Source organism: Eptatretus burgeri, chromosome 6 (genome assembly GCF_056783735.1).
Source record: "Eptatretus burgeri isolate ZD-2024b chromosome 6, Ebu_testis_v1, whole genome shotgun sequence".
Taxonomy (NCBI): Eukaryota; Metazoa; Chordata; class Myxini; order Myxiniformes; family Myxinidae; genus Eptatretus; species Eptatretus burgeri.
The window spans coordinates 103,908,387-103,922,695 of NC_140966.1; the positions used below are offsets into that span (position 1 = coordinate 103,908,387).

The 14,309-nt window shown below is 43.2% G+C and overlaps 1 protein-coding gene across 2 annotated transcripts in view; it reads right to left on the minus strand.

The window, feature by feature from the left end:
- LOC147025512 (uncharacterized) overlaps nt 1-14,309 on the minus strand; it is a 101,035-nt gene that overhangs the window by 71,301 nt on the left and 15,425 nt on the right. For both annotated transcript variants that reach the window (XM_085887003.1, XM_085887002.1), the window contains exons 2-4: nt 11,808-11,861; nt 1,882-1,935; nt 889-942 (exon numbers count right to left, since the gene is read on the minus strand). In XM_085887003.1, the coding sequence (XP_085743129.1) occupies nt 889-942; nt 1,882-1,935; nt 11,808-11,829 (130 nt within the window). In that variant the 5' untranslated portion in view covers nt 11,830-11,861. The remainder of the gene's footprint in view (nt 1-888; nt 943-1,881; nt 1,936-11,807; nt 11,862-14,309) is intronic.

The following is a 14,309-nucleotide window of genomic DNA, read 5'->3' on the forward strand; positions in this document are numbered from 1 at the left end:
TGGAGTGGATTAATGGGGGTAGAAAAGATCGAGGTTTTGGATGGGGGAAGATAATAGGTGGTGGTGAACAACTGTTTTAAAGGCTTGGAGGGAAGAATGGGATTGAAGAGTGTGGGAGATTGTTCCAAAGGCAGGGAAAAAAGAGGAATGAAAGAGTGAAGGTGAGCAGGAGTAAATAAATGAACGAGTAAATTGGGTTCAAATCTTGACCCAGCGATACATTGTTATGCCAGTGGTTCACAGGCAGGTGTGTGTGTGCTGTCCCTTGGATGGACGTTAGCCTGGAAGTCCCATCTGCTGGCGTTAGTTGGTGGATGTTTCAGATCCCACGGTGTTTTTCACAAAGAGTAGGCAAGCTATTGCTGACATCCTGGCCAAATTACAAATTTCTGCCATAATCTTAGTCAAACGTTAGGCCTGGCTAGCCGGTTCATGAAAGGCTTGAGTCAAACTTCCCTCTGGCCAAACCCACAAGAACATGGGAATAATTGTGGCCATGAAGAAGAAGTTGGTTGATGAGGGTGATATTAGCTGACTTCCAAGCAAATGGAAGATGTCCCTGGTCAAATCATAGGGTGAATGGAGTAGCCTGTTCATGAAGTACAACATGTTGTCTTTTCATTAAATCGATCAGCGAAGCGATGGGTAAATATGCCAAGCAATATAAACATGTGGAATTTTTTTTTACTGAATAACCATCTCGTCGAAACCTCCCCCAAATATACCTATTCCCTCACCATGACAGTATATCACGGCAAAAAAAAGGCATTGAGTAGCAGTGATGTTGAATACTTTTAGCATTACCAGAGATAAGAATTTCAACAAGGTGATTCACAAAACGAAAGGCAACAAAAGAAGTTTAAAGAGCGAGTCCAAACCTCTCATCACCTTTTTGATCAAAAGCGTCCAAAGCTTCAAGTTCAACCTTTATAATGTGAAGATCTGCAAACACATCACATTAGAGACGAGGAATAAAGTTTGTGTCCAGACAAAATCCAAAAATTTAGAAAAGAGACTTTCATGCATTAAACATCACCCTCAACTTTCCCCAAGAATGCAAGATTCTCAACATTTTACCAAAAACAATAAAAAACTGGACACGTGCTCCACTACAAGCATGCATTTAAAAACACGTGAATGATCCTCAGCTGTGAAGTGCACTCAGAATGCTACACATTGCGGGTGAACCACTTCAGGGTGAGAGGTCTGATTTTTCAATGTGATTTGCCTGAATAAATCTTCGAAATAATCAGTGTCTTGACTTGTCCTGTCTGTTCCGATTGTGGCGCAAAGCAACTGGAGGTTAATTTCCCAAGACCAATTGGGCTGCAGATCGAAGAAAGCAGTGCGTAACCTCAGTTCCACTAAGCCAATTCATGAATATCGGTAATGTAGCTGCCGGCACGATACTCTATCCGCGACGATAATCTCACCAGTCACAGCAATATGGTGCTGGGCGTGGAGAGCCAGCCTGAGATGAGTGGTACGGACGGCATTCATGGTATTTCGACTCACCATCCATTTAAGGGAAGGAAGCTCTTGTGTTGATTGTGGTTAAACAAGAGTACTAAGGAAAAGTGATACAATTTAGGGTGTGGAGAAGGGTGATGAAAGGAGAAGAAAAAAAAACAATAGTAAGGAAATGTTTGTTTTGAGATAGATGACAATTTAAAAGGGGCATGCGGAGTCGTGTGTGAGGGTGTAACTACATGAGTGGAGCGGTGTGAGGTCCTTTTGAAATTGCTACCTGTCCCAGAACCAACATTTCCTTTCACTGTTGTTGAATATATTCAGCAACACCAGTGAATCTCCACAAAGACAATCACAAAAAAAAAGAGGCAATAAAATAACTTTAAAAAGTGAGCCCAAAACTCTCATCACCTTTTTGATCTGAAGCTTCCATTGCTTCAGGTTCAGACTTGATAATGTGAAGATCTGCAAACACATCTCATTAGAAACAAGGAATAAAGTGTGCACAGACAAAATCCAAAATTGGAAAAGCAGACATTCTAACATTCAATATTATCCTCTACTTTCTCCAATTGTATTTTGCTATTGTATGAGGTCTGTCTAAAAAGTAACGGGACTGAGCCTGATGTGTGCTCCACTTACACAACTTGAATGAATGGGTTGCGTCACAGTCTTTCGCAACATTCCAGCAATATATATGATTGGTGATGGTTGACTGCGCTCATTGTGTGATTTTTTTACAGGTCGTACTTTACATGTTGTCTCGTCTGAGTCGTCGCGCCATGAGTCGTGAGCAGAGAGCCGATCTGAAGTTTCTTGCCAAGCTTGGAAAAACACCTTCCGAATCCTTCACAATGCTGTAGCAAGTCTACGGGGAAGAAATGATGTCACGTACACGTGTATTTGAATGGCACAAGAGGTTCAAAGAGGGATGGGAGGAGTTGAAGATGATCCACGGTCTGAAAGACCTTCAACGAGCAGAACGGCGGACAACATCGAGCGTGTGAAGCAGACGGTGCGCACAGATCGTCGACTCACGGTGCGGATGATTGCTGAGGAACCTTCCATCAACAAGGACACTGTCTGGAGCATCATCACTGAAAATCTCGAAATTCGCAAGGTGTACACAAAGATGGTTCCCAAGCTGTTGTCCGAGGACCAGAAAGAGCAAAGAGTCACCGTCTGTCAAGACATTATCGAGCGCCTCGAGGACGATCCAGACCTGCTCGGGAGAGTCATTACTGGCGATGAAGCGTGGATATTCGAATACGATCCCGAGACTAAACGGCAGATTCATCAGTGGAAAAGTCTGGCATCACCAAGACCAAAGAAAGCAAGGATGTCGGAGTTGAAGGTCAAGGTGATGCTCATCACGTTTTTTGACATGAAGGGCATTGACCACTTCGAGTTTCTACCACAGGGTCAAACAGTGAATCAATACGTGTACAAGGAGATCCTCTGGTGCCTCATGAGATCAGTCCGGGACAAGAGGAGGGATCTGTGGGAGAACAACGCCTGGGTGCTCCACCATGACAACGCCCCTGCTCACAGTGCCCTGAGCCTCCGACAGTTTCTGGTGGAGAGGAACCTGCCAACTCTGGAGCAACCCCCGTATTCACCAGACTTGATCCCTTGTGATTTTTTTCCTATTCCCCAAGCTGAAGGGGATGATCAAGGGGATCCAATTTCCTGATGTGGAGACCATCAAAACGGCCGTGATGACGGAGCTCCGGAGGATTTCAGAAGAAGCCTTCTGAGAGGGCATCGAAGCGTGGAAGAAGAGGATGGAGAAATGTGTGAGACTGGAGGGAAACTATTTTGAAGGGGACAAGCTGTGATTTCAATATATTTTTTGAAATAAAATTTCTGTGAAGTCAGTTCCGTTACTTTTTAGACGGACCTCGTATGCAGTGTCTCCAACAACCTCATCTCAGATCACCAATTTGGTTTCAGACCAGGTCACTCCACCTTGGTCATGTTGCTTCTGCTCTCCCAACAATTAATGGAGGCCCTCCATTTCACAAAATATATCAGGGCTGTCTCTGGACATATCTCATGCTTTTGATACAGTCTGGCATCCTGCTTTCCTCTCCAAACTCTCTGCCTATGGCATCCAAGGCAAACTCCACACATGGCTTACTGACTTCCTCCACTCTCATAGCCAACATCCTTTCATCTACTCTCCCTGTCAAGGCTGGAGCACCCCAATGCAGTGTTCTGGGCCCAGTCATATTCCTGATTTTCATCAATGATCTCTCCAACTCACTAGAAAATCCTCTTTATCTATTTGCTTATGACTCCACCCTCTGCCGTGACATCCATCATCCCTCAGACAGACAGGATGCAGCCTCTTTCTTCTCTTCAGACCTTGAAAAAAAAAATCACAAGCTGGTCCGACACGTGGAACATGTCTTTCAAGCCTGACAAATCTCACACTCTCACTATCTCTCTGAAAGGACTGTCTGGCAAACCCTCCTATCTACTTTCTTAACAATCCTGTTGAGGAAGTTCAGCCATTCAAACTCCTGGGTCTCACTATCAGTCATGATCTTTCTTGGGCAAACTACATTTCAATGTTGGCCTACAAAGCCAGCATCCTCCATCACACAAGTCCTTCTTTGGCACACATGAACTCCTATCCACCTACAAGGCCTTCAGCCACAGCTTGATGGAGTACTGCTCTCCCCTCTGGGCTGGTTCCCCTACCTCACATCTTGCTCAGCTTGATGACGTGGAAACCAAGGCCTTTATTGGAATCACCCACAATGAAGGTTAGTCCATGAGATGAGCCTCTTACCTTGTCATCGCAGACAGGTCGGTGGTCTCTGTCTTCCACTGCCTACTTTATGGTCTTGCACCTCTGCTCGATCCATGCTTTGTCCCCCCGCACTCCCCCCAGGTTTCTGCAGAACTCACATGGTCCACCATCAATCCCCTTCTGGTGAAACTACGTAAATTCAGAATCACTGCTCACCTCCATTCATTTGTTCCTCTTTTTTCACAGCTAAATACCCATGTGAGGGCTTTGAACAAGAAGCGAAATATGACAAGGGAAATATGTTCCATTCCGCCACTGGGGCATGGTTCAGGCCTATCAAATCGGAGGAGACAGTAACCGGGGATGTCCTGTGGGAAGAAGAATTCTCTTAAACAGATTATGTCTGGTTTATCAGCAGCAACCTGGATTGAGAGAGTGGAGACCTCGCATGTTTGAGGTCCACACAGTTAGAGATGGGGGAGGAGGTGTTGGGAAGGTACAGGATGGGGGAGGCTTTGTGTAGGCAAGGTGACGCTTTGGGGGTGGGGTGTGGTGGACGGTTTTATTGTGTGGGGAGTGGGCAAGGGTTTGCGCAGACACACACCTCAGAAAAATAATCCTTTTGAAGAATGAGACATATCGTGGTGGAGAAGGAAAACACATGTAGCATTTATGAAGGAGATACAAGGGTTGAAATGCATTACAAAAATTATTTTAAATGCTTTTAAAGAAAGAACAAGCATTTATGTTTAATTTCAGTTTGGAGAAGAGAGGGAGTGGGGGAGGGGTGGGATGTAGAAGCAGAAGCAGAAGGAAATTCAAGTAAAAACTAGAAGGGCACTCGGTAGAGCGCGTACCTCTGCCCCATAATGCTTGATCCATGAAAACATATGTGGCCCAATACATTTTTGAAATATGCTATATATCATTTTTGGCCCTTTCTCTCAATGGTGAAGAATCACTAAAGAAATTATAGTAGTTGGATCCTGATCCGATCTTCACCAAAATCGAATCAATTCTTCCTTGTCACACACCTCACCTGTCTAACAAGTTTAATCCGACTCCATCAACAACTTTCTGAGATATTGTGTTATAGATCAATTTTGTGAATTTTTGGTGAAGAATTTTGTGAAGATCAATCACTTCACAATTTTGTGAAGAATTTTGTGAAGATCAATCACGATCTCTCAATCGTGAAGAAGCACTTTAAAAATTCTAGTAGCTGGATCCAGATCTTCACGAAAATCTAATCAGTTCGGCCTTGTCACACACCCAACCTGGCCACAAAATTTCATGGGGATTCATCCACAACTTCTTGAGATATCCTCCACGCAAACAAACAAACAAACAAACAAACAGACAGTAAGTGGTGAAAATATAACCTCCTTCACTTTGGGTGTCAGAGGTAATGAGAATATTTATGGAGTAAAAAAGTGTTATTTTTGTGTTTTATAAAAAAACTTTTCATGAAGACTTGTGTCACATACATTGGTGCAGCGTGGCCTAAATACCCGGCTGTTTATTTATTTATTTTGGCGAGATTTTATTTGGGAGAGGCGAGCGTTTTTTTGTAAAAGAGGCGAGCATTTTGTTTGTGAAAGAGGAAAGCATTGTTTATTGTGAAAGAGGCGAGAGTTTATGTTTTTTGTGAAAGAGACGAGCGTTTCTGTTTTTTGTGAAAGAGGCGAGCGTTTCTGTTTTTTTGTGAAAGAGGTGAGCGTTTCTGTTTTTTTGTGAAAGAGGAGAGCGTTTCTGTTTTTTGTGAAAGAGGAGAGCGTTTCTGTTTTTTTGTGAAAGAGGCGAGCGTTTCTGTTTTTTTTGTGAAAGAGGCGAGCGTTTCTGTTTTTTGTGAAAGAGGCGAGCGTTTCTGTTTTTTGTGAAAGAGGCGAGCGTTTCTGTTTTTTGTGAAAGAGGCGAGCGTTTCTGTTTTTTTGTGAAAGAGGCGAGCATTTCTGTTTTTTGTGAAAGAGGTGAGCGTTTTCTATGTGTGTGAAAGAGGAAAGCATTATTTATTGTGAAAGAGGTGAGAGTTTATGTTTTTTGTGAAAGAGATGAGCGTTTCTGTTTTTTGTGAAAGAGGCGAGCGTTTTCTTTTTTTGTGAAAGAGGGGAGCGTTTCTGTTTTTTGTGAAAGAGGCGAGCGTTTCCTTTTTTTGTGAAAGAGGAGAGGGTTTACTTTTTTTGTGAAAGAGGCGAGCGTTTTCTTTTTTTGTGAAAGAGGAGAGGGTTTACTTTTTTGTGAAAGAGGTGAGCGTTTATGTTTTTTGTGAAAGAGGCGAGCGTTTCTGTTTTTGTGAAAGAGGAGAGGGTTTACTTTTTTTGTGAAAGAGGCGAGCGTTTTCTTTTTTTGTGAAAGAGGTGAGCGTTTGTTTTTTGTGAAAGAGGCGAGCGTTTCTGTTTTTTGTGAAAGAGGCGAGCATTTCATTGTTTTTGTGAAAGAGGTGCGCATTTCTTTTTTATGAGAGGCGAGCGTTTCTTTTTTGTGAGAGGTGAGGTTTTTTTGTTAGAGGTGAGGTTTTGTTTTTTTTGAGAGGCGAGCTTTTCTTTTTTGTGAGAGGCGAGCATTTTATTTTTGTGAGAGGTGAGCATTGTTTTTATTTTGTGAGAGGTGAGCATTAATTTTTTTGGTGAAAGAGGAGAGCGTTTTTTTTTTTTTTTGGTGAAAGAGGCGAGCGTTTTTTTTTTTGGTGAAAGAGGTGAGCGTTTTTTTTGTGAAAGAGGCGAGCGTATTTTTTTGTGAAAGAGGCGAGCGTTTTGTTTTTTGTGAAAGAAGCGAGCGTATTTTTTGTGAAAGAGGCGAGTGTTTTGTTTTTTGTGAAAGAAGCGAGCATATTTTTTTGTGAAAGAGGTGAGAGTGGTTTTTGCGAAAGAGGCGAGAGTTGTTTTTAGTGAAAGAGCTGAGAGTTATCGTTTTTTGGTGAAGAGCCGAGCGGTTTTTTTTTTGGTGAAAGAGCCGAGCAGTTTTTTTTTGGTGAAAGAGGCGAGTGGTTTTTTTGTGTGTGAAAAAGCCGAGCGGTTTATGTTTTTGTGAAAGAGGTGAGCGTTTTTTTTGTGAAAGAGGCGAGCGTTGTTTTTTGTGAAAGAGGCGAGCATTGTTTTTTGTGAAAGAGGCGAGCGTTGTTTTTTGTGAAAGAGGCGAGCGTTGTTTCTTGTGAAAGAGGCGAGAGTTGTTTTTTTGTGAAAGAGGCGATCATTTGTATTTTTTGTGAAAGAGGGGAGCGTTTTCTTTTTTTGTGAAAGAGGCGAGAGTTTATGTTTTTTGTGAAAGAGGTGAGCGTTTTCTTTTTTTGTGAAAGAGGTGAGCGTTTCTGTTTTTTGTGAAAGAGGCGAGCGTTTTCTTTTTTTGTGAAAGAAGCGAGCGTTTTCTTTTTTTGTGAAAGAGGAGAGCGTTTTCTTTTTTTGTGAAAGAGGCGAGCGTTTTCTTTTTTTGTGAAAGAGGCGAGCGTTTTCTTTTTTTGTGAAAGAGGTGAGCATTTCTGTTTTTTTGTGAAAGAGGCGAGCGTTTTCTGTTTTTGTGAAAGAGGCGAGCGTTTTCTTTTTTTGTGAAAGAGGCGAGCGTTATTGTTTTTTGTGAAAGAGGTGAGCGTTTTCTTTTTTGTGAAAGAGGCGAGCGTTGTTTTTTGTGAAAGAGGCGAGCGTTGTTTCTTGTGAAAGAGGCGAGAGTTGTTTTTTTGTGAAAGAGGCGATCATTTGTATTTTTTGTGAAAGAGGGGAGCGTTTTCTTTTTTTGTGAAAGAGGCGAGAGTTTATGTTTTTTGTGAAAGAGGTGAGCGTTTTCTTTTTTTGTGAAAGAGGTGAGCGTTTCTGTTTTTTGTGAAAGAGGCGAGCGTTTTCTTTTTTTGTGAAAGAAGCGAGCGTTTTCTTTTTTTGTGAAAGAGGAGAGCGTTTTCTTTTTTTGTGAAAGAGGCGAGCGTTTTCTTTTTTTGTGAAAGAGGCGAGCGTTTTCTTTTTTTGTGAAAGAGGTGAGCATTTCTGTTTTTTTGTGAAAGAGGCGAGCGTTTTCTGTTTTTGTGAAAGAGGCGAGCGTTTTCTTTTTTTGTGAAAGAGGCGAGCGTTATTGTTTTTTGTGAAAGAGGTGAGCGTTTTCTTTTTTGTGAAAGAGGCGAGCGTTATTGTTTTTTGTGAAAGAAGTGAGCATTTTCTGTTTTTTGTGAAAGGTGAGCGTTTCTGTTTTTTGTGAAAGAGGCAAGCATTTTCTTTTTTTGTGAAAGAGGTGAGCGTTTTCTTTTTTTTGTGAAAGAGGCGAGCGTTTTTTTTTGTGAAAGAGGTGAGCATTTCTGTTTTTTTTGTGAAAGAGGCGAGCGTTTTCTTTTTTTGTGAAAGAGGTGAGCGTTTTCTTTTTTTGTGAAAGAGGCGAGCGTTATTGTTTTTTGTGAAAGAGGCGAGCGTTTTCTTTTTTTGTGAAAGAGGTGAGCGTTATTGTTTTTTGTGAAAGAAGTGAGCATTTTCTGTTTTTTGTGAAAGGTGAGCGTTTCTGTTTTTTGTGAAAGAGGCAAGCATTTTCTTTTTTTGTGAAAGAGGTGAGCGTTTTCTTTTTTTTGTGAAAGAGGCGAGCGTTTTCTTTTTTTGTGAAAGAGGTGAGCATTTCTGTTTTTTTTGTGAAAGAGGCGAGCGTTTTCTTTTTTTGTGAAAGAGGTGAGCGTTTTCTTTTTTTGTGAAAGAGGCGAGCGTTATTGTTTTTTGTGAAAGAGGCGAGCGTTTTCTTTTTTTGTGAAAGAGGCGAGCGTTATTGTTTTTTGTGAAAGAAGTGAGCATTTTCTGTTTTTTTGTGAAAGGTGAGCGTTTCTGTTTTTTGTGAAAGAGGCGAGCATTTTCTTTTTTTGTGAAAGAGGCGAGCGTTTTCTTTTTTTGTGAAAGAGGCGAGCGTTTTCTTTTTTCTGTGAAAGAGGCGAGCATTTTCTTTTTTTGTGAAAGAGGCGAGCGTTATTGTTTTTTGTGAAAGAGGCGAGCGTTATTGTTTTTTTATGAAAGAGGCGAGCGTTATTGTTTTTTGTGAAAGAAGTGAGCATTTTCTGTTTTTTTGTGAAAGGTGAGCGTTTCTGTTTTTTGTGAAAGAGGCGAGCATTTTCTTTTTTTGTGAAAGAGGCGAGCGTTTTCTTTTTTGTGAAAGAGGCGAGCGTTTTCTTTTTTGTGAAAGAGGCGAGCGTTTCTGTTTTTTGTGAAAGAGGCGAGCGTTTCATTTTTTTGTGAGAGGCGAGCTTTTCTTTTTTGTGAGAGGTGAGCATTGTTTTTATTTTGTGAGAGGTGAGCATTAATTTTTTTGGTGAAAGAGGCGAGCATTTTTTTTTTTTGGTGAAAGAGGTGAGCGGTTTTTTTGTGAAAGAGGCTCGCGTTTTGTTTTTTATGAAAGAGGCGAGCGTATTTTTTTTGGTGAAAGAGGATCGCGTTTTGTTTTTTGTGAAAGAGGCGAGTGTATTTTTTTGTGAAAGAGGCGAGCGTTATTGTTTTTTGTGAAAGAAGTGAGCATTTTCTGTTTTTTGTGAAAGGTGAGCGTTTCTGTTTTTTGTGAAAGAGGCAAGCATTTTCTTTTTTGTGAAAGAGGTGAGCGTTTTCTTTTTTTTGTGAAAGAGGCGAGCGTTTTCTTTTTTTGTGAAAGAGGTGAGCATTTCTGTTTTTTTTGTGAAAGAGGCGAGCGTTTTCTTTTTTTGTGAAAGAGGTGAGCGTTTTCTTTTTTTGTGAAAGAGGCGAGCGTTATTGTTTTTTGTGAAAGAGGCGAGCGTTTTCTTTTTTTGTGAAAGAGGCGAGCGTTATTGTTTTTTGTGAAAGAAGTGAGCATTTTCTGTTTTTTTGTGAAAGGTGAGCGTTTCTGTTTTTTGTGAAAGAGGCGAGCATTTTCTTTTTTTGTGAAAGAGGCGAGCGTTTTCTTTTTTTGTGAAAGAGGCGAGCGTTTTCTTTTTTTTTGTGAAAGAGGCGAGCGTTTTCTTTTTTTGTGAAAGTGGCGAGCATTTTCTTTTTTTGTGAAAGAGGCGAGCGTTATTGTTTTTTGTGAAAGAGGCGAGCGTTTTCTTTTTTGTGAAAGAGGCGAGCGTTATTGTTTTTTGTGAAAGAAGTGAGCATTTTCTGTTTTTTTGTGAAAGGTGAGCGTTTCTGTTTTTTGTGAAAGAGGCGAGCATTTTCTTTTTTTGTGAAAGAGGCGAGCGTTTTCTTTTTTTGTGAAAGAGGCGAGCGTTTTCTTTTTTGTGAAAGAGGCGAGCATTTCTGTTTTTTGTGAAAGAGGCGAGCGTTTCATTTTTTTGTGAGAGGCGAGCTTTTCTTTTTTGTGAGAGGTGAGCATTGTTTTTATTTTGTGAGAGGTGAGCATTAATTTTTTTGGTGAAAGAGGCGAGCATTTTTTTTTTTTTGGTGAAAGAGGTGAGCGGTTTTTTTTGTGAAAGAGGCTCGCGTTTTGTTTTTTATGAAAGAGGCGAGCGTATTTTTTTTGGTGAAAGAGGATCGCGTTTTGTTTTTTGTGAAAGAGGCGAGTGTATTTTTTTGTGAAAGAGGCGAGCGTTTTGTTTTTTGTGAAAGAAGCGAGCGTATTTTTTTTGTGAAAGAGGTGAGAGTTATTTTTGTGAAAGAGTTGTTTTTAGTGAAAGAGCCGAGAGTTGTCGTTTTTTGGTGAAGAGCCGAGTGGTTTTTTTGGTGAAAGAGCCGAGCAGTTTTTTTGTGTGTGAAAAAGGCGAGCGGTTTATTTTTTTGTGAAAGAGGCGAGCGTTTTTTTCTTTTGGAAAAGAGGTGAGCATTTTTTTTTTGTGAAAGAGGAAAGCATTGTTTATTGTGAAAGAGGAAAGCATTGTTTGTTGTGAAAGAGGCGAGTGTTGTTTTTGTGAAAGAGGTGAGCGTTGTTTTTTGTGAAAGAGGCGAGAGTTGTTTTTTTGTGAAAGAGGCGATCATTTCTATTTTTTTGTGAAAGAGGCAGACGTTTCCCTTTTTTGTGAAAGAGGCACGCGTTTCTTTTTTTCGTGAGAGGCGAGCATTTTTTTTTGTGTGAAAGAGGGAAGTATTGTTTATTGTGAAAGAGGCGAGCATTGTTCTTGTGAAAGAGGCGAGCGTTGTTTTTTGTGAAAGAGGAGATCATACCAAGATCGGTAATGTAGCTGCCGGACGATACTCTATCCGTGACAATCATCCCACCGGTCACAGCAATACGGTGCAGGGTGTGGAGAGCCAGCCTGAGATGAGTGGTACGGACGGCCTTCATGGTATTTAGACTCACCATCCTTTTGGAGTTAACATCAGAGACATTTAAGGGAAGGAAGCTCTTGTGTTGATTGTGGTTAAACAAGAGTACGAAGGAAAAGTGATATAATTTAGGGTGTGGAGAAGGGTGATGAAAGGAGAACCAAAAAAACAATAGCAAGGAAATGTTTGTTTTGAGATAGATGACAATTTAAAAGGGGCATGCGGAGTGGTGTGTGAGGGGGTAACTACATGAGTGGAGCGGTGTGAGGTCCTTTTGAAATTGCTACCTGTCCCAGAACCAACATTTCCTTTCACTGTTGTTAAATACATTCAGCAACACCATTGAATCTCCACAAAGTCAATCACAAAAAACGAGGCAATAAAATAACTTTAAAAAGTGAGTCCAAAACTCTCATCACCTTTATGATCTAAAGCTTCCATTGCTTCAGGTTCAGACTTGATAATGTGAAGATCTGCAAACACATCTCATTAGAAACAAGGAATAAAGTGTGCACATACAAAATCCAAAATTGCAAAAGCAGACATTCTAACATTCAATATTATCCTCTACTTTCTCCAATTGTATGAGGTCTGTCTAAAAAGTAACGAGACTGAGCCTGCTGTGTGGTCCACTTACACAACTTCAATGAACGAGTTGCGTCACAGTCTTTCGCAACATTCCAGCAATATATATGATTGGTGATGGTTGACTGCGCTCATTGTGTGATTTTTTACAGGTCGTGCTTCACACGTTGTCTCGTCTGAGTCGTCACACCATGAATCGTGAGCAGAGAGCCAATCTGAAGTTTCTTGCCAAGCTTGGAAAAACACATTCCGAATCCTTCACAATGCTGTAGCAAGTCTACGGGGAAGAATCACTGTCAAGTAGACGTGTATTTGAATGGCACAAGAGGTTCAAAGAGGGACGGAAGGAGGTTGACGATGATCCATGGTCTGAAAGACCTTCAATGAGCAGAACGGCAGACAACATCGAGCGTGTGAAGCAGACGATGCTCACAGATCGTCGACTCACGGTGTGGATGATTGCTGAGGAACCTTCCATCAACAATGACACTGTCTGGAGCATCATCAATGAAAATCTTGAAATGCGCAAGGTGTGTGCAAAGATGGTCCCCAAGCTGTTGTCCGAAGACCAGAAACAGCAAAGAGTCACTGTCTGCCAAAACATTATCGAGCGCCTCGAGGACGATCCAGACCTGCTCGGGAGAGTCATTACTGGTGATGAATCGTGGATATTCGAATGTGATCCCGACACTAAACGGCAGAGTCATCAGTGGAAAAGTCCGGCATCACCAAGACCAAAGAAAGCAAGGATATCGAAGTCGAAGGTCAAGGTGATGCTCATCACGTTTTTGACATCAAGGGCATCGTCCACTTCGAGTTTCTACCACAGGGTCAAACAGTGAATCAATACGTGTACTAGGAGATCCTCCAGTGCCTCACGAGATCAGTCCGGGACAAGAGGAGGGATCTGTGGGAGAACAACGCCTGGGTGCTCCACCATGACAACGCCCCTACTCACAGTGCCCTGAGCCTCCGACAGTTTTTGGCGGAGAGGAACATGCCAACTCTGGAGCAACCCCCGTATTCGCCAGACTTGACCCCTTGTGATTTTTTTCCTCTTCGCTAAGCTGAAGGGGATGATCAAGGGGACCCGATTTCCTGATGTGAAGGCCATAAAAACAGCCGTGACGAAAAAAAAAAAACGGCCGTAACGGCCGTGATGTAGAGGCCATAAAAAAAGGAGGCAAGCGTTGTCCTCTTTCGTGCAAGAGCGCGGGCGTTGTCCTCTTTCGTGCAAGAGGCGGGCGTTGTCCTCTTTCGTGCAAGAGGCGGGCGTTGTCCTCTTTCGTGCAAGAGGCGGGCGTTGTCCTCTTTCGTGCAAGAGGCGGGCGTTGTCCTCTTTCGTGCAAGAGGCGGGCGTTGTCCTCTTTCGTGCAAGAGGCGGGCGTTGTCCTCTTTCGTGCAAGAGGCGGGCGTTGTCCTCTTTCGTGCAAGAGGCGGGCGTTGTCCTCTTTCGTGCAAGAGGCGGGCGTTGTCCTCTTTCGTGCAAGAGGCGGGCGTTGTCCTCTTTCGTGCAAGAGGCGGGCGTTGTCCTCTTTCGTGCAAGAGGCGGGCGTTGTCCTCTTTCGTGCAAGAGGCGGGCGTTGTCCTCTTTCGTGCAAGAGGCGGGCGTTGTCCTCTTTCGTGCAAGAGGCGGGCGTTGTCCTCTTTCGTGCAAGAGGCGGGCGTTGTCCTCTTTCGTGCAAGAGGCGGGCGTTGTCCTCTTTCGTGCAAGAGGCGGGCGTTGTCCTCTTTCGTGCAAGAGGCGGGCGTTGTCCTCTTTCGTGCAAGAGGCGGGCGTTGTCCTCTTTCGTGCAAGAGGCGGGCGTTGTCCTCTTTCGTGCAAGAGGCGGGCGTTGTCCTCTTTCGTGCAAGAGGCGGGCGTTGTCCTCTTTCGTGCAAGAGGCGGGCGTTGTCCTCTTTCGTGCAAGAGGCGGGCGTTGTCCTCTTTCGTGCAAGAGGCGGGCGTTGTCCTCTTTCGTGCAAGAGGCGGGCGTTGTCCTCTTTCGTGCAAGAGGCGGGCGTTGTCCTCTTTCGTGCAAGAGGCGGGCGTTGTCCTCTTTCGTGCAAGAGGCGGGCGTTGTCCTCTTTCGTGCAAGAGGCGGGCGTTGTCCTCTTTCGTGCAAGAGGCGGGCGTTGTCCTCTTTCGTGCAAGAGGCGGGCGTTGTCCTCTTTCGTGCAAGAGGCGGGCGTTGTCCTCTTTCGTGCAAGAGGCGGGCGTTGTCCTCTTTCGTGCAAGAGGCGGGCGTTGTCCTCTTTCGTGCAGGAGGCGGGCGTTGTCCTCTTTCGTGCAGGAGGCGGGCGTTGTCCTCTTTCGTGCAGGAGGCGGGCGTTGTCCTCTTTCGTGCAGGAGGCGG